The sequence below is a fragment of the Phocoena sinus genome, chromosome 9, assembly GCF_008692025.1.
Source record: "Phocoena sinus isolate mPhoSin1 chromosome 9, mPhoSin1.pri, whole genome shotgun sequence".
In the NCBI taxonomy this organism is placed as follows: Eukaryota; Metazoa; Chordata; class Mammalia; order Artiodactyla; family Phocoenidae; genus Phocoena; species Phocoena sinus.
This window is the reverse complement of record NC_045771.1, coordinates 92,838,048-92,862,010: the sequence shown is the minus strand read 5'-3', so window position 1 is coordinate 92,862,010 and position 23,963 is coordinate 92,838,048. Positions and strand designations below refer to the sequence as shown.

At 40.9% G+C, this 23,963-nt stretch overlaps 1 protein-coding gene across 3 annotated transcripts in view; it reads left to right on the top strand.

Moving 5' to 3' along the window:
* Positions 1-23,963, top strand: part of VPS41 (VPS41 subunit of HOPS complex) — a 193,136-nt gene that overhangs the window by 4,747 nt on the left and 164,426 nt on the right. For 2 of the 3 annotated variants that reach the window (XM_032643131.1, XM_032643132.1), the window contains exon 2: positions 8,097-8,135. The exons of the other annotated variant lie outside the window; for it this stretch is intronic. In XM_032643131.1, coding sequence (XP_032499022.1) covers positions 8,097-8,135 — 39 coding nt within the window. The remainder of the gene's footprint in view (positions 1-8,096; positions 8,136-23,963) is intronic. 3 annotated transcript variants of the gene reach the window in all.

Sequence of the window (23,963 nt, the reverse complement as noted above, 5' to 3'; positions counted from 1 at the left end):
TGTTGTTTTTTTAACCAAATCCTTGTGATTCTGGGCTCTTATTTATACCTACTGAAGATGGAGTGGATACTAAGAAGTCAGAAAGAGAAAAACAAACACCATATGATATCACTTATATGTGGAATCTAAAATGTGATGCAAATGAACTCGTCTAGGAAACAAACAGACTCGGAGAACAGGCTTGTGGTTGCCAAGGGGGAGGAGAGGGAGGGAGGGTTGGATTGGGAGTTTGGGATTAGCAGGTGCAAACTATTATATATAGAATGGATAAACAGCAAGGTCCTACTGTATAGCACAGGGAACTATATTCAATATCTTGTAATAAACCATAATGGAAAGGAAAAAAAATGATGGAGTGGATTAGCAAATATTAGCCAGTTCTCCCTACTGTGTTTAGATGGTTCTGATGCAAAGTCAGATTTGGGGCTGGGGCAGACCTCAAGGCTTTTCTTCATTTGCAGGATAAGTATAGTAGTTGAGCCTAATTGGTTGAAAAGGTTGGTAACCTGAGTCTCCCGGCTTCTGCCAGCTCCCTGGGTACCCTTTCATCTTTCCTACTCAACCAGTCTAGTCCTTGGGGACCCAAAAGCTTTCTGTAATGGAGGCTCTGTGCACAGGGATATCAAATACATCTCACACAAAATATTTCTTCTTGCCCGTGCCGTGCCTTTGTGAAACGTTGGAAACACTCCTCCATCAGGCTCAGCTGTGGCACACAGTTGCTGGGAAGGAAAAGAAGGTGGTAGTAAGTGTTGTGTGTTTCACGTCCGTCTCCAGCCTCTTCTGCTTTCCTGGGGCCTGGTCTCTGCTCTTTTTCTTCATCCTGCAAAGTTTGTAGCTGGCTTTCCTCAGGCTCCAGCCTCCCATTTCTCCCCCAGATTCTCTTCGTTGCCCTCTACAAACAGTGTGTATTCCCTCCAAACTGTGAGGACTTCGCAACCTGGGAGGTCCCGGCTTCTCTTTCTCCTCCTGGGTTGACCATCTTCTTAACCCCTCCTGGCCTCTGAGGCTGGCTGTGCTGAGTCTCCTCCCGGGCTGCTGTCACGGGGCCCTGATTGTAGGATTAGGGGTCGGGGTGGGTTGAAAGCCCTTATTGGAGGTGTCTTCTGAGAGCCCAACTAGCTCCTTCCTGGGGCTGCTGCCAGGTTGTTAACGTTGTGTTTGGATTGCTCTATCTTTGTTTGTGCTGCCACCCTTCGGTTCCCCTTCTGTAACTGTCCTGTAGCCACGAGCTAATAATTCAAGCATTTGCCTGGAGAAAATGCACTTGGTATTGCTCATAAATGGAAAAGGAATATACAGAGGAGGTACAACGTTACGCTTTGGATCAGCAGCTAATTTCTTTTTTAAAATTTATTCTACTGAAGGATAGTTGATTTACAGTGTTGTGTTAATTTCTGCTGTACAGCAGAGTGATTCAGTTATACATATATATATTCTTTTTCATATTCTTTTCCATTATGGTTTATTATAGGATACTGAATATAGTTTCCTGTGCTATACAGTAGGACCTTGTTTATCCATTCTCTATATAATAGTTTGCAGCTGCTAACCCCAAACTCCCAGTCAATCCCTACCCCCTACTCCCTTGGCAACCGCAAGTCTATTTTCTATGTCTGTGAGTCTGTTTCTGTTTCCTAGGTAAGTTCATTTGTATCATTTTTTAAGATTCTACATACAAGTGCTATCATATGATATTCGTCTGACTTACTTCGCTTAGTGTGACAATCTCTAGGTCCATCCCTGTTGCTGCAAATGGCATTTCATTCTTTTTTATGGCTGAGTAGTATTCCACTGTATATGTGTACCACATCTTCTTTATCCATTCATCTGTTGATGGACATTGGCTGTTGTAAATGGTGCTGCTATGAACATTGGGGTGCGTGTATCTTTTCAGATTATAGTTTTCATCTTTTCTGGATATATGGCCAGGAGTGGGATTGCTTGATCATAGCGCAACTCTATTTTTAGTTTTTTGAGGAACCTCCGTACTGTTCTCCACAGTGACTGCACCAGTTTACATTCTCACCAGCGTGTAGGAGGGTCCCCTTTTCTCCACACCCTCTCCACAGGAGCTTGTTTCTTCTCATCATCATCGGCAAACGGGTATTGACCAGTTCCTTTGGGTAGGGTAGTTGGAGATAGGCAAAAGCCTTTGGGTTCATCCACAGCGACTTAAAAAGGATTAACTCCTAGGACCAGGCAATTAATATTAGGTGCAAGCTGACGGGTATAGAAGGAAGAGAGGCCATTGGAGGCCAGGTCTGGACTTTGTGGCCTGGACTGACTGGAGACAATTCTGTGAATGAGGTGAGACCTAAGTTGGGCCATGAAGAAAGTTTAGGATTTAGAAACAGCCAGTGAGTTTCAATCTTTTTTTTTTTAAGCCTCAGGTGGGCAACATGACAATTGAAGACATAAAATCTAAGCTCTATTGTTAAAGCAAGCCTGACTGCCACCACCTCCCAGAGGTACCCCCTGAGAGCTTCCCTGTAGAGCATGCTGGGAGTTTGAGGACCGCTAGGGTGAGTGCAGAGTTGGGCCAAGGGCCTTCTAAGCTGAAGGAACCACTTCAGGAGGCTCCGCGCAAGCACCCCAAGCTTAAGGCGCCGGGTGGCAGTGGAAATGAGGGGGATTTTCTGGTGTAGGGAAGTTGGGGATGTTGGTGGTGAGGTGCATTCTGTCTCTGGGGCCGTAGCTGCTCAGCTTCAACTGCTGTTATATGGAAATATGGATTTCAGGTATAGTCTGAGTTTAGGAAGTCAGAAATACAGATCTGTATGGGAAAGTCTTAAAAACACTAGACAGGCCAAACAAAACACCTACTGGCTACAGCCAGACTGCAAGTTGCTCTTCTGCCACCAGTGACGGAGAGATGTGATCATGGGATCTCTGAGTGAGAAGTCACCTGGTGTGGCTGGAGGGCTGTGGGTTTGTGCAGAGAGTGGGGAGTGAGGCTAAAAGTGCCCTGGGTGCCACACCGGGCTGGGCTTTGACGACCTTGCTGGGGAATCTGAAATCTCCTGACGCCCGAGGGTTCTTTGAGGAGGGTGGTGACCAGGGTGCTGTGTGTTCTGGGAAGACGATCCTGATGCTGGTTGATGAATAGATTCAGGAGGTCACAGGTCAAGGCACTGAGATGGTTCGTTAAAGCTGTTTGGGCAGATGATTAAGTTTAAGGGGTTGATTTGCAAAAGAAGGATAAAGTGGAACCATTGTTGAGTTTAGCTTTCAGCCTGTTGCCCAGGATTTGTCCAGCTGTGCATTTGTATCACTGGGTAGTTTCCAGTCCTTCATTTTTCTTCAAACAGAGCAGCACAACTTTTTTCTTACTACGGTAAAACGCACATAACATAATACTTATCATCTGAACCATTTTTAAGTGTTGTGATTCAGTGGCATTAAGTACATTCATGTTTGTGCACCCATCACCACCATCCATCTCTGGAACTTCTCATCATCACAGACTGGAACAGTACCCATTAGACGGTAACTCTCATTCCCCTAGGCGCCCCGCCCCCACCGCACTAGCTAACCTCTGTTCATCTTTCTGTTTCATGTTAAGTGGAATCCTGCAGTACTTGTCTTTTTGTGTCTGGCCTGTTTATCTTAGAAACTAACAAATTTTTTTTTTAACGTCTTTATTGGAGTATAATTGCTTTACAGTGGTATGTTAGTTTCTGCTGTATAACAAAGTGAATCAGCTATACCTATACACATATCCCCATATCCCCTCCCTCTTGCGTCTCCCTCCCACCCTCCCTATCCCACCCCTCTAGGTGGTCACAAAGCACCGAGCTGATCTCCCTGTGCTATGCAGCTGCTTCCCACTAGCTATCTATTTTACATTTTGTAGTGTATATATGTCCATGACACTCTCACTTCGTCCCAGCTTACCCTTCCCCCTCCGCGTGTCCTCAAGTCCATTCTCTACATCTGCGTCTTTATTCCTGTCCTGCCCCTAGATGCTTCAGAACCATTTTTTTTAAGATTCCATATATATGTGTTAGCATACGGTATTTGTTTTTCTCTTTCTGACTTACTTCACTCTGTATGACAGACTCTAGGTCCATCCACCTCACTGCAAATAACTCAGTTTCGTTTTTTTATGGCTGAGTAATATTCCATCGTATATATGTGCCACATCTTCTTTATCCATTCATCTGTTGATGGACACTTAGGTTGCTTCCATGTCCTGGCTATTGTAAATAGAGCTGCAGTGAACATTGTGGTACATGACTCTTTTTGAATTATGGTTTTCTCAGGGTATATGCCCAGTAGTGGAACTGCTGGGTCGTATGGTAGTTCTGTTTTTGAAACTAGCACAATTTTGTAACTTACACTTTTCTGATTTGAAGGTAGAGTCTTTGAAAGAGAGAATGTGAAGTTAAAAAAATGTTTGAAAATCATTGACTTTCTCGAGGTTCAGCCTTGCTTCTGGGATCCCTTGCTGGGGACATTCACTTCACGTCTTCCTGTTGCCTCTGTCTCTGGAGCATTAAGGAGGGGGGCTTGATGAATAAACGAAGCTAAGAAGTAACAGACCGGGCGATTCCTGAAGGCACTCAAGCATGGCTTTGGTAGTGCTGTGGAAAGAAGGGTAATATTTTCGAGGCCACAGCTAGGTCTAGGAGGTTCAGACTGGCGCTGAGGGTAAGTCTGAGAGTGTCCTGGAATAAAGGTTCTCTTGAAAACCAGTAGCCACAGGAGGCTCCTCTGAGAGCCTGGTTTTCTTGGAGGACTCAGGTTGCTGAGATTTGCATGCCTTGAGGTATCCGATTCCACCACTGCATGCTTTCCAGTGGGAACAGAAGGTAATTTGATTTTGAGTTTTTGGATTGAAATTGCTGGTTGGGGGCCCAGTTTTGTTTTAATGACGCATGTAAGTGAGACGTTTGCCCTTATACGCCATGTGCATATTTGAACGGATCTCAAATTAGGAAAAAATTTTTCCTTGGATTTAATGTAGTTTTTTGAAAAGAGTAGTCAAGTGTTCTTTGAGATTTCTAGAGGTGGAAAATAATCTCGCTGTGGCTAATTGGCACAGTTGTCAAAGACTTGTTTAGCTAATGCTAATAACTTAATGTGCAGGCACTGTCGGGGATGTTAGAAGCCATTTAAGTTCAACCTCTAAGCCTCTGCATTTTACCTCTGAGGGCATTAGGGAATTTCAAGATGCTACATGTAAAACATTTAGCATCAGGAGCAAAATACATTATAGATGTTGAGTAAAGACATCAGAATAGTGACCAGCCTCTGCAATAAGTGGTGCTGGGAAAACTGGACAGGTACATGTAAAAGTGAGAGATTAGCTCACTCCCTAACCCCATACACAAAAATAAGCTCAAAATGCATTAAAGACCTAAATGTAAGGCCAGACACTATCAGACTCTTAGAGGAAAACATAGGCAGAAGACTCTATGACATAAATCACAGCAAGATCCTTTTTGACCCACCTCCTAGAGAAATGGAAATAAAAACAAAAATAAACAAATGGGACATAATGAAACTTCAAAGCTTTTGCACAGCAAAGGAAACCATAAACAAAACCAAAAGACAACCCTCAGAATGGGAGAAAGTATTTGCAAATGAAGCAACTGACAAAGGATTAATCTCCAAAATTTACAAGCAGCTCATGCAGCTCAATAACAAAAAAGCAAACAACCCAATCCAAAAATGGGCAGAAGACCTTAATAGACATTTCTCCAAAGAAGATATACAGATTGCCAACAAACACATGAAAGGATGCTCAACATCATTAATCATTAGAGAAATGCACATCAAAACTACAGTGAGATATCATCTCACACCAGTCAGAATGGCCATCATCAAAAAATCTAGAAACAATAAATGCTGGAGAGGGTGTGGAGAAAAGGGAACACTCTTGCACTGCTGGTGGGAATGTGAATTGGTACAGCCGCTATGGAGAACAGTATGGAGGTTCCTTAAAAAACTACAAATAGAACTACCATATGACCCAGTAATCCCACTACTGGGCATATACCCTGAGAAAACCAAAATTCAAAAAGAGCCATGTACCAAAATGTTCATTGCAGCTCTATTTACAATAGCCCGGAGATGGAAACAACCTAAGTGTCCATCGACAGATGAATGGATAAAGAAGATGTGGCACATATGTACAATGGAATATTACTCAGCCATAAAAAGAAACGAAATTGAGCTATTTGTAATGAGGTGGATAGCCCTAGAGTCTGTCATACTGAGTGAAGTAAGTCAGAAAAAGAAAGACAAATACTGTATGCTAACACATATATATGGGATTTAAGAAAAAAAAATATCATGAAGAACCTAGGGGTAAGACAGGAATAAAGACACAGACCTACTGGAGAACGGACTTGAGGTTATGGGGAGGGGGAAGGGTGAGCTGTGACAAAGCGAGAGAGAGGCACGGACATGTATATACTAACAAATGTAAGGTAGACAGCTAGTGGGAAGCAGCCGCATAGCACAGGGAGATCAGCTCGGTGCTTTGTGACCGCCTGGAGGGGTGGGATAGGGAGGGTGGGAGGGAGGGAGACGCAAGAGGGAAGAGATATGGGGACATATGTATATGTATAACTGATTCAGTTTGTTATAAAGCAGAAACTAACACACCATTGTAAAGCAATAAACAAAACAAAAAACCCCAGAAGGATCAGGATGGCAGATGCCGTAAAACCAGTAACTGGAGATGGTTAGCAGAGGGAGAAACAATTTAGAAGGGTCGGCCTGATACGTTTCATTAAGTGTCTGGAGAACTGGTAAGCAGTAGAAGAAGTGGATGTTTTATGTGTCATATTAGGGTGAAGAACAAAAATTACTGTGGAGAGATTGTAGCTCCAAATTAATAAGGACTTTCTAATATTTAGATTACCATGAAACCAAAACAGGCTGCCCTGGGATACAGAGGAAATTCTCATATTCATCATGGTTAATGATAGAACTGCAGTCAAATTCTTAAGTACACCTAACATTCATCCCTGTTTCACAGGTGAACTTTGAGAGCAGGGACTGTATTGTCCACTAGGCTCTTCTGGAGGCAGCCTGCCACCTGCTAGGTTCTTAATGATTTTCAATGAATGAAATTAAAATATTTTCAAATGCCCGATTTGTGTTTATCCCGCAGTCCAGTTTGCACTGAGTAATATATGCATCCAGCTTTCTTTAAAACGTTTATTGTTTTTGTCTTGATGTATCTAAAATGTCCTTGCCCCATTTTTTTGGTTCTGTTTTTCCTTTAATCTCGTGGTTGGTCGCGAAATGCTTACGTTCCGTGTCAGCATATTAGTTGTACCCTTTTATTGCTATTGATATCTATAAGCACGTTAAGTAAATCTTCGTTTTGCTGACCTCTTTGCGGATGCGTGGCGTCAGCAGATTCCCTTTGAGTGGACAGGTGAGAGATTAGCGGAATCAAGTCCATTTTTTTTCCCCTTTTTGCTTTGTTTTCTCCAGAGCAGCAAGATTCATCGTCTAGCAAGAGGGAAACTGTGTTAAATGGCAGAATTTGTCTTCCAGTTAATGGTTTAAAGAGTGGATGTAAATTATACAGCTTGTTTGCACAGCGTCTGATAGGTACCACGCTAGGGGAATTCTGTTGTAAAAGCTGTTAAGCAAGACAATCATTTTGACTCAGCCAGATTCATAGCAGAGTAATTAATAGCACAAGAGCTTTGCCATATAAAAGTTGGCTTGTAGATAATTTGAGATGACAGTTGCCTCTTCTGAGATCAGTAAGGCTGCTTTGCCAGACCGATTTCCATCTTTAGCGAATAAGCCTTCTGGGTCCTCCCATGGGGAATTCCTGGGGTCATTTGTTAACCTGCTGACCAGTCAAGGGAGGTCACTGGGAGCGGTGGATCCATGTGGCCCCAGAGCGACCATCTCAGGGTACCCTGCGGGGTATGAAGAAGGTGTTGTAGGAGGCCTGCGAGAGTCGGACCATGTGGAGTTCTTTAAACTGGAGTTGTAAATTACCTCCAAAAAAGGGCACATGGGTATTGGTGGTGGGGACATGATGACTCTTGTTCCTTGAAAATATTTTTTCTCCTTTTGTCATGTGTTCTGACCGTTTTCCCCCGCTCTCTGCTTTGTAGGAAAGCGGGTCTCTTGAAGAATCTACAGATGAGTCTGAGGTAAGGTGGGGATTCAGGAACCTGGGAATTTCTAGGTAAGCCAGCATCTTGCGCTGGTCATGCCTTGCTAAATGCAGCATTCCCCGGAACTTGGCATGGTAAAGTAGGGCCATAGGTGATTAAACCTTGGGGAAGGACATGCCGGTCATCTTTAAAACTATTAAATGGATTGGCTTGAAAAATAAACAGGAAAAGGAACACAAAGTTTTTTCCTCAATTTGAACAGTATTTTAACCTGAAGCATGTTGGCAGTGGCGAAATTGATGCAAAGTTTTACAAACCAATCTTGACACTTAAAAACCTATTTTTGAAAATAGCCACTGTCGGGTCTGCAATACTTATTCTTTCTTTTTTCTTTTAATGAATATGACGTGCTCATTGGTATAGTTTCTGAATCATCGAAATGCTCATTTATTTCACAAAATAAAAAGGGAAGTAACTACCATAAAAGCTGTTGGGGAGCTAAGTTGTATTAACGATTGAATTTAAGGAGAAAAAAGTAATATATAAAGGAGGGCTTTCAAAAAATTTCTCAAGGCTATGCATAAAAAATAAGTTTAAGCATAACACTGATTAATTAGTTTATTAATTTTATAGATGGACTAATAACAATAATTACTTTTTTCCTTTTAGTATTTCCTTTGACTCAGAGGAATATAAAAGTATTTATGATAACCTTTTGGAAATCCACACCAATGTGATATTTAATATAACCTATTCCATTTGGATTGATGTTATAGTTATTATCTTTTTTGCTTTTGGCGGGGAAAGGGGGACTTATACATATTCTTCTAGAGAATATCTTACATATCATGCCATCATGCATTTGTATTTTGGATGTAGAGTTGTGGTTCCTAACATTTTCACTACTAAGGATCTCTGATAACCCTCTTCAAAGCCCCTGGTAAGGTGTTACTGAATTTGCTTATAGATAGGATATAATAGTTGTGAATTTTTAATGAAGCATTGAAAGCATTTCAGACCAGCACCATTTTTATTTTTGGAAAGTTCTACTTAACTGAGAAGCCCGTGTTCTCAGAATCACTGGTTCAGAATCCTGCAGTGTCAGAGCCCTGTCCAGGAATTTCATTTCAGAGATAAGGAAAATGTTGGCAGCCACCTACATCTAAATCTTTCCCCACATCCTTCAGATGCTAAACGGATCCAGAAGGAAAGCAAACAAAAGCATGCATAACCCCTGTCTCCAGCATAGTTAGGAAACAGGGAGTACTCTAAGCTCTGGATTGACTGGAGCTGAGGGTCAGATGGATGGGAATGAGGGGAGAGTAGCTGAGCCCCAGCGGTGGCAGAAAACAGAAGGAAATCATAAGTCATGCCCCATCCTGAGTGGGGAGGTTGTGAGAACAGGTCTGAGATGGGTGGATCTGAGCAGTGACTGTGCTGGAAATTTTTTTTTTTTTTAACTTTTATTTGCATTTATTTTTTTGTGGCATTTATTCCCAGGCCGTAGGTTTTTGTTTCTTCAGTTTTTTCTGGGATATCTTTTTCGTCTGTGCCACCTCCTCTTCTGGTTTAGGAACAATCTGTTCTTCTTCAGTAAGGATCATCTCAGTGTGGCAGGGAGAGCTCATGTATGGGTTGATCCGACCTTGAGCTCTGGAAGTCCTGTGCCACACTGCGGGGAATTTGTTCACCTGGCTGTGCTCAGTGACCAGAGAATCTACATCTAAGCCGTTAAGTTCAGCATGACTCTCTGCAGTTTTGAGCATGTGCAGTAAGAATACAGCACTCTTTTTGGGCCACTGACCCTGCATCGAGCCCCACTGTTTGGCCTGGGCACACCTACCAACTCCACCATTGTAAGGACAGATAGGCACACATTGCTTCTGTAAAGTAACATCCTTCAGATACTTGGTGGCTTTTGGATATGCATACCCTTAATGGTCTGGGCAGTTTCACGAGTGTTCTTAAAGTGAACACGAAGATTTGAACCTCTTGCATGGTTTTGTGGGGTTTTTCTGGGTCAAGTGGATAGCGAACCATTTTTAGAGGTCACCTCAGGCCGCTTACTGGAAAAGCAGAAAATTTAAAGAAAGGTGTTTGAAAATGCATGAAACACTGGCCGTACAGCATTGGGGTGGGACTGCTTCTCGAGAGAAGGGGGAGGCATCCCCTGGAGGCCTGGTGGTGAAGGGAAAAGGAAAAAGCAGGGAAATTCAGGGTGCCCAGAAACAAACAATATCATAGAGTCAAGAGATTTACCTATTCTTCTCTCCCCATCACCAAAAAAAGATGCCACTTATTAAAGAAAACATCCTTCATTTACCGGTGTAACTAAGAAACCTAGTAAAACAACCAAATACCTCACCTTTCCATGGGAGCACCTGTTGGTGCTGTCCAGGAAAATCTAAGACATTTTAAAATGATCTGAAACGGCAGGTAGCATCTGTATAAAACTACTATAGGAAAAAAACAAAGTGAGAATCAAAAATTTTCCAAGAGAACACCGACATAACACTCCATCATGAGTTGAATATCTTTAAACAAGCCTTTGCAGATGTGAAAAACTGTCTTAAACCAGGAATTTAAAATCTCAGAACAGAAATGAATCAAAAAACTAGGAAGTGAAGGAATAAGAGTTGACCACACTCAAGAAAGAAATGGAAGGAAAAGATACATGAACGTTGAGGAAACTGAGACCCAAAAAGGAACCTGACCATCTGAGGTTGTAGCTGTTTCATGGGAGAAATGGGTTCAGATTCTTGTCCTCAGACTCTGGGCTCTTTTGGTCATTTTGCCTTCCAGCCCTGGTGCCTTCTCAGGATGGTACCTCAGGTTCATATCTCAGCTGTGCTTCATCCTTGCTGCGTGACCTTGGGCATAGCACTCAACCCTTGTATTCTTCAGTTTCTTCATATGAAAAATGGGAGTTACTGCTAACCTTGTATTGCTATTGGTATCGAGGCACCACTTGGTGGCCAGAGAATCTTTATTCTTCCTTTTCTTCCTCTATCTCTTCTTCCCCTTAGGTTTTGTAACTGTTAATTAAGCGTTCTCAGGGCAGGCATTTCCTTTATGTACATATACCTCTTGTTTACTCAGATGCTCAGGTGATTTCCATTTTTGTGAACAATACTCAAGTGTTTTCAACCATGTAATATAACAATTTATTTTTCTATCACTTTACGAAATGCTGCATTTCATATAAATTGGGCTTTCACGTTACAGGAAAACCATAGTGTTAGGTTATTCTGAAGTTCCTTTTTAAACTTTTAGTTAATTTTTAATTTAAAAATTTTTAGTTGTGGTAAAACATACATAACATAAAATGTACCATCTTAACCATTTTGAAGTATACAGTTCAGTATCATTAAGGATATTCACATTGTTGGACAACGTGTTTCTGGAACTTTTCTCCACTAACACTTATTTTCCTTTTTGTTTTTTGATAGTAGCTATCCTGACGGTGTGAGGTGATATCTTACTGTGGTTTGATTTGCATTTTCCTAATAATTAGTGATGTTAAGCGTCTTTTCGTATGCTCATTGGCCATTTGTGTATCTACAGAGATATATCTATTCAAGTCCTTTGTCCATTTTCTAATCGAGTTGTTTGCTTTTCTGTTGAGTTGAGGAGTTCTTTATATATTCTGGATATTAACCCTTTATCAGGTGTAGATATGGATATCAGATAGATACCTGGATATTAACCCCTTATCAGATAGATACAGATACAGCTCAGCAACCTGTGGATAGGATGGATAGATGGATAGCTAGCTAGCTAGCTAGGTAAAGGTCTGTAGAGTTATAAGTGATTTACCTTTATCTTTATGTATTCTATATAAAGGAAAAAAGAATATATAAAGAATATGTATTTATCTATGTGTATATATGAATTACATATGTTTTCTCCCATTCCATAGGTTACTTTTTCACTCTGTTGAGTGTACCTTTTGACATGTAGAAATTTTCGTTTTTGACGTAGTCCAGTTAATCTATTTTCAGTTTTGTTTCCTGTGCTCTTAGTGTCATATCCAAGAAATCATTGCCAAATCCAATGTTGTGAAGCTTCCTCCTGTGTTTTCTTCAAAGTTCTTATTTTACTGTGTTTGAGAAAAGAACACAGAATGCTCAAAATTATATGTATGTTTTCCACTAATCTTGAAAACTGCAGCCAAAGGAAATGAATTTGAGGTGTGGAGTATAATTAAAATAACAAAAGTGGTGTTCGTGTCAGGATGTCAAACTTTAAGAATGTTAACTTGTTCTTTATACTTAAAGTAGAAATTCAAAACCAGATTACGACCAAGATAGTAAGTAATGTTATTTAATAAGCTTTATAGTTGTATTCATGTTAATACTTAATTATGGCAAATTTGGAGGATAACTAAACTGGCCTTCATGTCTAGGATTTTTTGTTTTTAATATACAGTCTACTGTTTATTCCACCTTGAAATGGTGAGCCAGACTGTTTCTTAGATGGTGTCTTGTAAAGCTTAACAAAGAAATATGTTGTCTTCGAAAGGGTTTCTTTCCCGTTTTGAAGCTCTAAGATGTTTTCAGTTTTCAGGGATGATGGCTGCTATCATGTAGGTGGTAGCAGAGTGCTCTGGGAATACAGAGGAGTGGGTGTTTAGCCAGGAATGGCTTCGTTAGGAGTCTTCAGGAGCTATTATGGAGGATGAGTCTGGGCAGAGAGGCTGGGCACGTCTCTGGGAAGGAGGGAATATATGTGCCGAGGCCAAGTCATGAAAGTGCATGCACGTTCAGCCAGCTGTGATGAGCTCTGTGTGGCCGGCATGCAGGAGGAAGTTGGGGAGACGAGGTTAGACAAGGCAACTAGGGTGCGGATGTGAAGCTCCTAATGTGTCGAACCTGGCAGTTTGGACTTGACCCTGTGGACACGGGGGCGGGCGGCAGAGGGGAGGCAGCCAAAGCCTTGATTGTCAGGGGTGAGGCTAGGGGCTGGTGACAGATGAACTGGCCGGAGAGACCCGTGGCAGGAAGTTTCCAGTGGAAGCCCCCATTAGAGATGGGGTATAGGGGCCTGGGCTAAGCAGTAGCAGAAGGCAGAGAGGAAATACTTCTCAAGTTCAGTGAACAGGAAGTATAGGCTGGTATGTGAGAGATGAGCTAGACGGGGCAGGGTGGTGTGGTCCAAGAAGATTACCAAAGTATCTAGTTCTGCTGTATGGTGGGAAACAGAGTCAACCCCATGATTAGGCAGTTAAAGGCAAAAGACATTCTAAGCCTAAACTTTGATATCTCTGTATTCAGTTTTTTTCCCCAAAGGTGGTACTTTTTACTTCATTAGTGACCCCTTTTATTAATGGCTTTGTTCTGGCTGAAACAAGCAATAAACTTTTACACACGCACACGCAAGTGAGCAAGCTAATATGTGGGATTTTATTTTTAAAATCCTACAAGTTACTGCTTGTAGAGGAAGGTTCTGCGCTCTCTTTGGAGCAAAGATGGTATTGTGGAATGAGCACAGTATTGGGCATCTGTTTGGGTAATGAGGCTCATTACAAAAACAAGCACGTTCAAAGTAGGAAACAGTGCTTACGTGTATTAATCGGCCCTATGACTTGGCCATGATTACCGCTTCTGTTTTACAGATGAAGAAACAGACTTAAGAGTGTTTAGTTAAGTTGCCCAGGGTCACCTGGCTTGTTAATCGATTAGAATCCAGCAATCTGATTGCAAGTTCTGGTCTTCTCACCTCAGTTACGCTACCTTCAACTTCACCTTGACCTCTGTAATTTTATGCCAGACTCTTCCTCTATGCACCTTTATAGAATTAGACAGGCCTTAAAAAAAAAACCTTCCTTAGAACTTCTTCCTATGTATAAAATGATATTTTGGGTGATGTTACAGAGTTTGGCTTATTCAACTAGTAGGATAAGACGTCAATTTTAGAATCTTTGAACTGGCTTTCTGTTCTGGAGAAGAGAGGATTGTCTAGCTAATGTATATATGACATTAATAATCTAATAAAATTCCTGTTTTGTCATAAAATAAATGATGTTATTTATTTACAAAATAATTAAAACATTTATAAATAATTATAAACATACGTATGACATTTATAAAATAATGTTAGTTATAAGTTATATCCCCTTTGAAAAGTACATTCATCTCTGTGTACAAATTTAGCCACAGGAATGTGCATTACAACTTTTTATATTATAAAAATTTGAGAACAGGCTAAATATCTAGAAATAAGGAATTGCATTATCTTTTTAATTTAAAAAAGCTTTTTACAAAAATGCAGTTTAGAGGTGGGGGTGATTGGCAAGCTCTTTTTGTAAATGTTTAGATAAAGTACTTAAAGCTTTGCAATCAAAGAGGCAATACTGAGGATATTATGAAGGTATGTAAGCATATGAACATGTAAAAACCCTTCTTTGTGGGTTGTACAAAAACAGGCATCTGGCTGGATTTGGCTGTGGGCTGTAGTTTGCTGATTCCTGATTTAGAGAATAATCCAGTTTCTCTTCAGCCTCCAAAGTCCACATATGATCATAGAAAGACTACAAGGCCACATTATCACTGGGTCATGTGACTCTTATCATAATCTGCCTTCATTTAAAAAAATTTTTCATAACATATGCATTACTTATATACTTAGCAAAACAGTACAATTATTTTAAACAAAACTTGTTAATGTCTGTACGTATTACAGAACTTTTGGGTTGCAAAGCTCTGGAACCCAAAATAAAACTGCCTGTCCTTCCTTCCCTACCTCAAACTCAAACAGGGAGTTAGGGAAAAAGTTTGGTTTATTTCTTGCCCTTTTTATTTTATCCAAGATTTTATATAAAACCAAAATTGTTTTTACTCTAATAAGCGTTTTTTTCTTGAGTTTTTAAAAAGTTTAAAATTTTGAGATAATCGTAGATTCACATGCCATTGTAAGAAATAATACAGAGAGTTTCTTTATACCCGTCACCTAGTTCCCAATGGGTAACATCTTGGGTAACTTTAGTACATCACAACCAGGACATGATATGATATGTGATGGATATTGATGCAATCTACAGACCAGACCTTATTCAGACTCCATCAGTTTTATATGCATTCATGTGTGTGTGTGTGTTTGATTCTGTACACTTTTATCACATGTGAAGATTCCTGTGACCACCAGTGCTGTCAAGATACAGAACAGTTTCATCATAAGATGAAAAATAAGTTCCCTTTTAAGTCACAGCCACTACCTCCCCCTCCTCCACCACCTGGCAACCACTATTCTGTTCTCCATCTCTATACATTTGTCATTTCAAACGTATTATATGGATGGAACTGTACCATGTGTTTACCTTTTGAGATTGACTTCTTCCTACTCTGCTACTCTTTTCATTGGTGTGGTTAGACCATTCACATGTAAGGGAATTATTGACATATCAGGATTTCAGTCTACTGGGTTTTTTTGTTTGTTTTCTGTTTTTCATTTCTCTTGTTTCTCTTTTCTTCCCTTTCTGTGAGTTGCTTGAGCATTTTTCTGAGATTCCATATTGATTGATTTATAGTGGTTTTGAGTACATTACTTTGTATGGTTTTCTTAATGGTTGCTGTAGGTGTTAAAATATGCATACAAAACTGGTCACAGTCTACTGATATCCAGGACATTTTACTACTTCTTGTCACATATAGAAACCTTACTTTTATGTCCCTTTACCCTTCCCATTTTTAAAATACATTTGTCTTAAATACTTTGTTCATTGAGTACCACATCAGTTGGTATTAAACTTTTTAATTCAACTATCAAATATGATTTAAGAAACTCATGAAAAGAGGGATAATCTGCTATGTTTACCCCATTATCACCCATTTTTATATTCTTTTTAAAGTTCTAAGCCTTCTTCAGTTTTCTTCTATCTTCTGTTCCTTCCTGTTTAGAAAAATTCCTTTAGCCTGTTCTTTAGGGATAGATTTGCAAGCCACAGATCCTCTTAGTTTTTCTTCATCTGAGAATGTCTTTATTTCCCTTTCATTCTTTTTTTTTTTTTTTTTTTTTTTTCGGTACACGGGCCTCTCACTGTTGTGGCCTCTCACTGTTGTGGCCTCTCCCGTTGCGGAGCACAGGCTCCGGACGCGCAGGCTCAGCGGCCACGGCTCACGGGCGCAGCCGCTCCGCGGCATGTGGGATCCTCCCGGACCGGGGCACGAACCCGCGTCCCCTGCATCGGCAGGCGGACTCTCAACCACTGCGCCACCAGGGAAGCCCCCTCCCTTTCATTCTTAAGGGATATTTTTACCAGATATGGCATTTGTAGTTGACAGTTCTTTTGTTTTAGAACTTGAGAAAATATGTGCCACTTCCTTCTGGCCTCTGTCATTTCAAATGAGAAATCTGTTGTCATTTGAATTGGTACTCTCCCATAAGTAATGTGTCATGTTTCCCTGGCTGCTTGCAAGATTTTTTTTTACTTTAGTTTTTAGAATTTTAATTAGGATGTCTCTTGGAGTGGTTTTCTTTGATTTCTCTTCTTTGGAATTTGTTTAGCTAATTGAATCTGTAGGTTTATTTCCTTCACCAAATTTGGACAATTTTCAGCCATCATTTCTTCGAATATTCTCAGTTCCTCTATCTTCTCCTTCTGGGACTTTGATAATGTGAATATTACCCCTTTTGTTATTGTTCCACAGCTCCCTGAGACGGTTCATTTTCTCCAGTCTGTTTTCTCTTTGTTGTTCAGATTGGGTAAATTCCATTGATAGATCCCTAAGTTCATTGGTTTTGTCCTTGTCATCTCTACTGCTGAGCCCATCCAGTGAGTTATTTCTTTTGGGTATTGTATTTTCCAATTCTAAAGTTTCCATTTTTTAAATGACTAATTTCTTTGCTGAAATATTCTATTGTTCCATTTGTTTCAGGAGAATTTATAATTGCTTGTTGAAGCACTTTTATGATGGCTGCTTTAAAATCCTTGCCAGATAATTCCAACATCTGATTCATTCATTTTGTTCTTATAATATACATTTTAATGGAAGACAATATTTAGATCATGAAGAATTATCAGTTACTTCATTTTATCAGGTTTACTTGTTTCCATGTGTTGTGCTCTTTGCTTTACATGGATTATTTCATTTAATATGGGCCACAGTCCTTTTAAGTACTATATTAGGCAGGATGCTGAAGTAATAAACAGTTCCAAAATTGTAGTGGTTTGACATAGCAGAGGTTTATTTCTGAGTAGAATCAGTGACACAGGGAGAGGAAATTGAGGCAAAAGCAATATAGAAATGTCATCATCTTCCATAAGACCTTTCCTATTTGTGGACCAGGTACAGTGTGCTGTGGAAAACTTTCATAGAGCTGGAAACTGAAGCAGTTCTGCTTCATAGAGATATGTATTTTTTTAAATGCTGTTTTGAATAGGTTCTCAGTGTACTGTTTATTTAGAAGTATATGCCACCTTTGTAGAGGAGTTTAGTGGGTTGTACAAAGAACTTTGCAGTAGAGGCATCAAAGTGTTAGCCTAACCTTTCAAGATTAAACTTGCACAGCAAAGAGGAGAATTACAAGGGGAAAGCCATCAGGCTAAAGAGGGTTGGCAAGGAAAGAGAAGAGCACTGAATGGAAACTGGTATGTAGTGAAGTCTGCTTTCTACCAGGTAAGGGTTCCAGTGACCTTTAGTTATTCATGAATGCAACTGAATAGATAAACGAAGGCTTATCCTGCCTATGGTGTGTTCCTTTGAATTGCATGTGAATTACATGACCTGTGCCTGGGCCATGGCATGTAATAACAGAGGGTTAGTTACTGTCACTTCTGTCTTTATAATTTTTGTTACCATTATTTATAAGCATGCCTCCTAAGTGATGTCCACTCAGATCTGGCTTAGTTCTTGCAGATATCACAATTAGGAGGTTTTGAATATGTTAGATACATTAATTTTACTAAACCAAGAAGACAGACAAATAGCTGAACCTATTTAAAACAAACCTATACACAGTTTATGTCGAATGAGGAATTAATTTTAAAATGTACCTTCTCGGTGCATCTGCCACAAGGAGAATTCTTTTTCAGTTTTGTTAAAATGAAAACCAGTCATTGTGAGAAATCAGGAGATAGGTTTTTTAAATCAGGAAATGCATCACAGAAAAATAATTTATTTTACCTGGCAGGTAGAACATTGTGAATCATTTATTGAGACTTAAATTGGTTCTTTATATCTATTAATTTTAATAAACAAATTTATAGCAACTGGTAACTAAAATGGTAATGTACCTTGTTATGAAATTGATTGGTGAGAGAAAGGGAGCATGGGGTTATAATATTGTATCCTTCCAAATAGCCCTTGGATTAAAATTTTGCTTTTTCATTTAATGAGCTATTAATATTAACAGGTTCTGCTGATTATTGCATCATTCAGGCAAGAATAAACATTCTCTGTGAAGCATATATTATAAAAGTGATATATTTGGAAACTTAGTAGAAACTTTCCGGATGCAAGATTTGTGAAACTGTATTTCTGCTGCTGGTTCGAGATTGAGAAAATGAACGTGACTTTTTCTGGTATGACATATATTTGAACAGAATTTACAATTTCACTAGGGGAAATTTATAATTTACATAGGAGGAAAATTATTTTAGACAGCCCAAGGTGGACTGATTATTTTATTTATACAACAAATATTTATTGGATACTATTATGTTTTGGGTGCGAGGATACACCAGCATTTGATAAAGGAGGCAGACAGTAAACAAAAACATATATATCAGGCGGTAATACATGTTACAGATAAAAGTAAAATGACATTGGGTAAGAGGACTGTGGAGTGGGCTGAGGGATGCTCTTTTATCCTGGACAGTAGGGGAGGGCTCTCTAATAAGATGACATATAAGTAAATATCCAGGGGAAAGATCTCATAGATGAAAGGAAGAGCAAATACAGTACCTTCAGTTGGAGTCCTGCTAGAGGTCTTCGAGGATATGAGCAGGGCTGCAGCAGAGTAATAGGAAATCATGTCTGAGAAGTAATGAGTGGTCAAGAACTAGAGCCTGTAAGTCAGCTTATGGACTTTGGTTTTTACCGTGTGTAAGATGGGAAGCCACTGGAGGATCATTGTTTGGTAAGATCCCTTTGGATGACGTTTGAAAAAAATCAGGAAGGTGGTGGCAAGTAGGAAGCAGTGAGACCCGTTAGGAGGCTTTGGCAAAACTCTGGCTAGAGGTGATGAAGATTTGGGGCATTTTTTGAAGTAGAGCCAATGGATTTGTTGATTAGGAGGTGGACATGTAAGTGAAAGAGAGGAATCAAGCATGAACAACTAGGATGATGGAGTATGTTAATTGAGATAGGGGAAGACTCTAGCTAGCACTGGTTTTGGTGCTCAGGGTGAGTTGCTGGTGATGGTGGTAGTTGGGCGGGGTGGGTAAATCAGAAATTCCATTTGGGGTATCTTAAGTTGGAGATGTCAATTAGCCATCCAAGTGGAAATGTCAAGTCAGTCATTGGATAAAAAAGACCAGTGCAGGTCTGGACTGAAGATAAGAATTTGTGAATCAGGGCTTCCCTGGTGGCGCAGTGGTTGAGAGTCCGCCTGCCAATGCAGGGGACACGGGTTCGTGCCTCGGTCCGGGAGGATCCCACATGCTGCGCAGTGGCTGGGCCCGTGAGCCATAGCCGCTGAGCCTGCGCGTCCGGAGCCTGTGCTCCGCAATGGGAGAGGCCACGACAGTGAGAGGCCTGCGTACCACAAAAAAAAAAAAAAAAAAAAGAATTTGTGAATCAGCATTTGGATGGTGTTTAAAGCCATGAAACTGGATGAGATCATTTAGGGCGTGAGGACAGATACATAAGAAGCCTGATGTCTGGACCAAGGCGTACTCTAACATTTTAGAGGTCTGGTAGATGAAGAGAAATCTTCAAAGGGGAGTGAGAAGGAGTAACCAGTGAAGTAGGAAGAGAACCACTAGAAAGCAGTGACCCAGAGGCCAAGGGAGGAATGCATCTCGGGAGGAAGAGCGTGGTCAGTTATACCAAATACTGCTGGGAGGAGGAATAAGATGAGGTCTAGGGCTTTACCCTTGGATCTGTAATGAGGCCATTGGTGTGCTCCTTACAAGAGCAGTCGTGGTGGCTCATACTGGTGGAGTTGGTGGTGGGACCTGACTGGAATGGGCTCAGGGGAGATTGGGTTGGCAAAATGTCTCAGATGCTTGCAGAAATTCTTGTACTGTGTATTACAAGAGGTTGGTATCTAGAATGTTCATAAGGGATGCAGTTGTTCAGTGACTGTTAAAGGAGATGATAGTTGTTTAGCACTTTGTCATTAAAACGTATTCAGTAAGTATGCTGCTGCTACTGCTGTCTTGTTATTTTTGTCCAGTTCTATGCCAGGTACTTTCAAGAAGTCAGGGACCCTGTCACCAGGTTCTCACTAGCAGAGCTACTTGTGAGTGAACAAATGAATTACTCTTCACAACAATGATAGGAAGCTGGCATTGTATGTTCATTTTGAAGATGGTGAAACCAAAGGGACCTTTGAGAGGTCCCTTTGTCAAAAACGTGCACCAGTGACCACCCCTGGCCTCCTGACTCAAGCCGAGAACAGTTTTATCCCACCCCGTGTCCTCAAAAGGATCATGATTTAATTTAGGGGCAAGCAATGAGAACTCTTTTAGTTAGGGGTTCAGCTTGGGGAATCCAGCTCCATAGCCCACCATCATTTTTATCCTCTCTGATTGATATATTATTCTCAGTAATAGGCAGATACGTAGAATAATGGTCCCCCATGGATGTCTTCATCCTGATCCCTGGAAGCTGTGAATATGTTATGTGACATGGAAAAGGAAATTAAGGTTGCAGATGGAATTAAGGTTGCTAATCAGCTGACTTTAAGATAGGGAGGTTATCTTGGATTATCCAGGTGGGACCAGTGTAGTCACAGGTCACAGTGTAGTCTTTACAGGTGGAAGGTGGAGGTTGAGAAGGTCAGAGTAATGTTGTGTGAAACAGGACTCGACCTGCTCTTGCTGGCTTTGTAGGTGGCGGAGGGAGGAGGGGACCCACAGCCAAGGAATGCACGTGGCCTCTAGAAGCTGGAAAGGACAAGGAACCAGATTCTCCCCTAGAGCCTCCAGAAGAAGGCAGCCTGCTACCATCTTGATTTTAGCCCAGTGATATCTGTATTGGATTGTAAAATAACAAATTTGTGTTGTTTCAAGCCAGTGAGTTTATGGTGATTTGTTACAGCAGCGATAGCAAACTAATACAGTAAATAATGTGATTGTATAATCTTGGTCCCTTAGCACTTTTCATTAGTCTTTATTCTTAGGGTTTTAGGAGTAAAATACATCCAGCAAAGGAGAACATACAGAAAATAGTTGTAACAAAATTGCTAATACTGGGAGCTATATTTATAAAAACTTATGTGTGTCTTTTCTGATAATTGCTCAAGAATGTTGTTTAAATGGTAATTCTACTTAACAGTTAGGGCCTGATACTACCCTGTCAAGGCTTTAAGGCAGTTTTTTCTCTGCAGCCTCCAGAAATGCTATAACAAATCTAAATAACACCTAGATTTCTTTTCATCTGTGAGCTATTTCAGTTTGAGTACAACCTTTTTTTTTTTTGGCTGCGTTGGGTCTTCGTTGCTGAGCACGGGCTTTCTCTAGTTGCAGTGAGCGGGGAGATTCTCTTCATTGCAGTGCACAGGCTTCTCATTGTGGAGGGTTCTCTTGTTGTGGAGCACGGGCTCTAGGCATGCGGGCTTCAGTAGGTGTGGCGCATGGGCTTAGTTGCTTTGCGGCATGTGGGATCTTCCCGGACCAGGGATCGAACCCGCGTCCCCTGCATTGGCAGGTGATTCTTAACCACTGCGGCACCAGGGAAATCCCACCATTTTTAAATATAGTGATCCACAGGCATCCGTGTAATCGTAATTCTTTAGAATATGGCTCTCTTCTCCAGAGACCTCAGTGGATTAAATAAATCTCTCAAAATAGTATCAAAGAGATGGGAGTGGGGAAACCTCCGCTAAAGCTTAAGATTTTAGTCTGTTTTCATCTTTTCCATCAGTGGTTGGGCATTTTTGAGATACTTGGCCTGTGATGGGCTACTTTTGGTCAAGCATCCAGGAGAGACTATTGGCTTAATAAGAACGGGACTGTAGCATTTCCTTTAACTTTCTTAATAACAAGATTCACATTTAGATATGTTTGAAAACATTTTTGAAAAGATGTGACAAACTCAAAAGTAATATATCTTCGTTTTTTGTAAGCAGTATAAAACAAAGAGGGAATTAGATTAGAAATAATTATGTTTGCTCAATTTTATGTCTGGAAATGAACTCCAAAGGGAAGATATGAATTATACCGTTTAAACTTGGGAGCTATAATACAAATAATGGTAATATTTTTAGTAATTGACATTCACTGGATACTTAGGTGATGCTGTGCTTTGTGCTTTACATACATTTATTACATTTAATTCTCACAACAATCCTATAAGATACATATTATCATCCTCCTTTCACAAAAGATGAGGTAACTGAGGTTTTAAGTAACTTGTCCAGTGTATGAGGACTGTGTATGGTACAACTGGCATAAGAAAACTATATTTTAGCTTATTTTGTGACTGCCCACTTGATTTTGAATTCCAGTAGGTTTTTGAATAACTTTCTCTCCTTTCTTCCCCTGTCCTTTGTTAACAAATGACATTAATGAACTTTACCAAGATTTTTTTTTAATTTTTAAAAAAGATTTATTTTATTTTTTTGGCTGTGTTGGGTCTTCGTTGCTGCGCGCGGGCTTTCTCTAGTTGCGGCGAGTGGGGGCTACTCTTCGTTGCAGTGCATGGGCTTCTCATTGCGGTGACTTCTCTTGTTGCGGAGCATGGCATCTAGGCACGCGGGCTTCAGTAGTCGTGGCACGCGGGCTCAAGAGTTGTGGCGCACGGGCTTAGTTGTTCCGCGACATATGGAATCTTCCCGGACCAGGGCTCGAGCCCGTGTCCCCTGCATTGGCAGACGGACTCTCAACCACTGCACCACCAGGGAAGCCCTTTACCAAGATTTTTTGATCGTTCTTATTTCTCATATCTCTTACAGCATCTCCTAGATTTTTGCTTTCTATTTGGATATGTCCTCGAAAAATATGTTTCAGTGTGGGAGTTTCTGAGAGTCTTCTGAGCCTTTGTAAAGTGCCCTTGAGGTAAATCTACAGGGAAGCAGCCCTGGGAGGAGGTAATCTCCACTTGGTGGCGGAAGGCTAGAAGACAGAGGAGTGAATGCAGGTCAGTCCTCACCCGTCCACGGGCTCGGCTGTTCTGCTGATTTCTGTAGTGAATGGAGCAGCAAAACCTCCAAGTTAGGCATTGTGGGGGAGAGGTAAGCATCAGGTCTGAACAGCTCCCCCTTCTAGATGATTTCACCTGCTTCCATGGTTTCTCACTCAGGGATATTATTCTGGAATCCCTCCTTCCTATCATTTTTATACAATCTTCAGGGTTGATTTGGGGGAAGGGGACCAGCAGCCCAGGCCAGCTCTCTCTGGCTTGGCAAGAGCTGTGTATTAGTCAGGGTTCAGTAGAGAAACAGAGCCGATGGGCTTTGTTTAGGACCAACAGGAGCTGAGAGAGAGGAGCGGGGGGGAAGAGAGGGAGAGATTTGAGAGAGAGAGGATCTGAGAGAGATCCGGTAGAATCTGAACGAGGATCTGAGAGAGACCAGTAGGATCTAGAAGAGAGAGAAAGATTTATTATAAGCTACTGGCTCATGTGATTATGGAGCCGGCAAGTCCCAAGACCTTCAGGGTGAGTCGGCAAGCTGGAGACCCAGAAGGAGCTGATGTTTCAGTTCAAATCCTAAGAGAGGAAAGAAGTCACCCACTTGCAAGACAGTTAGGCAGGAAGAACT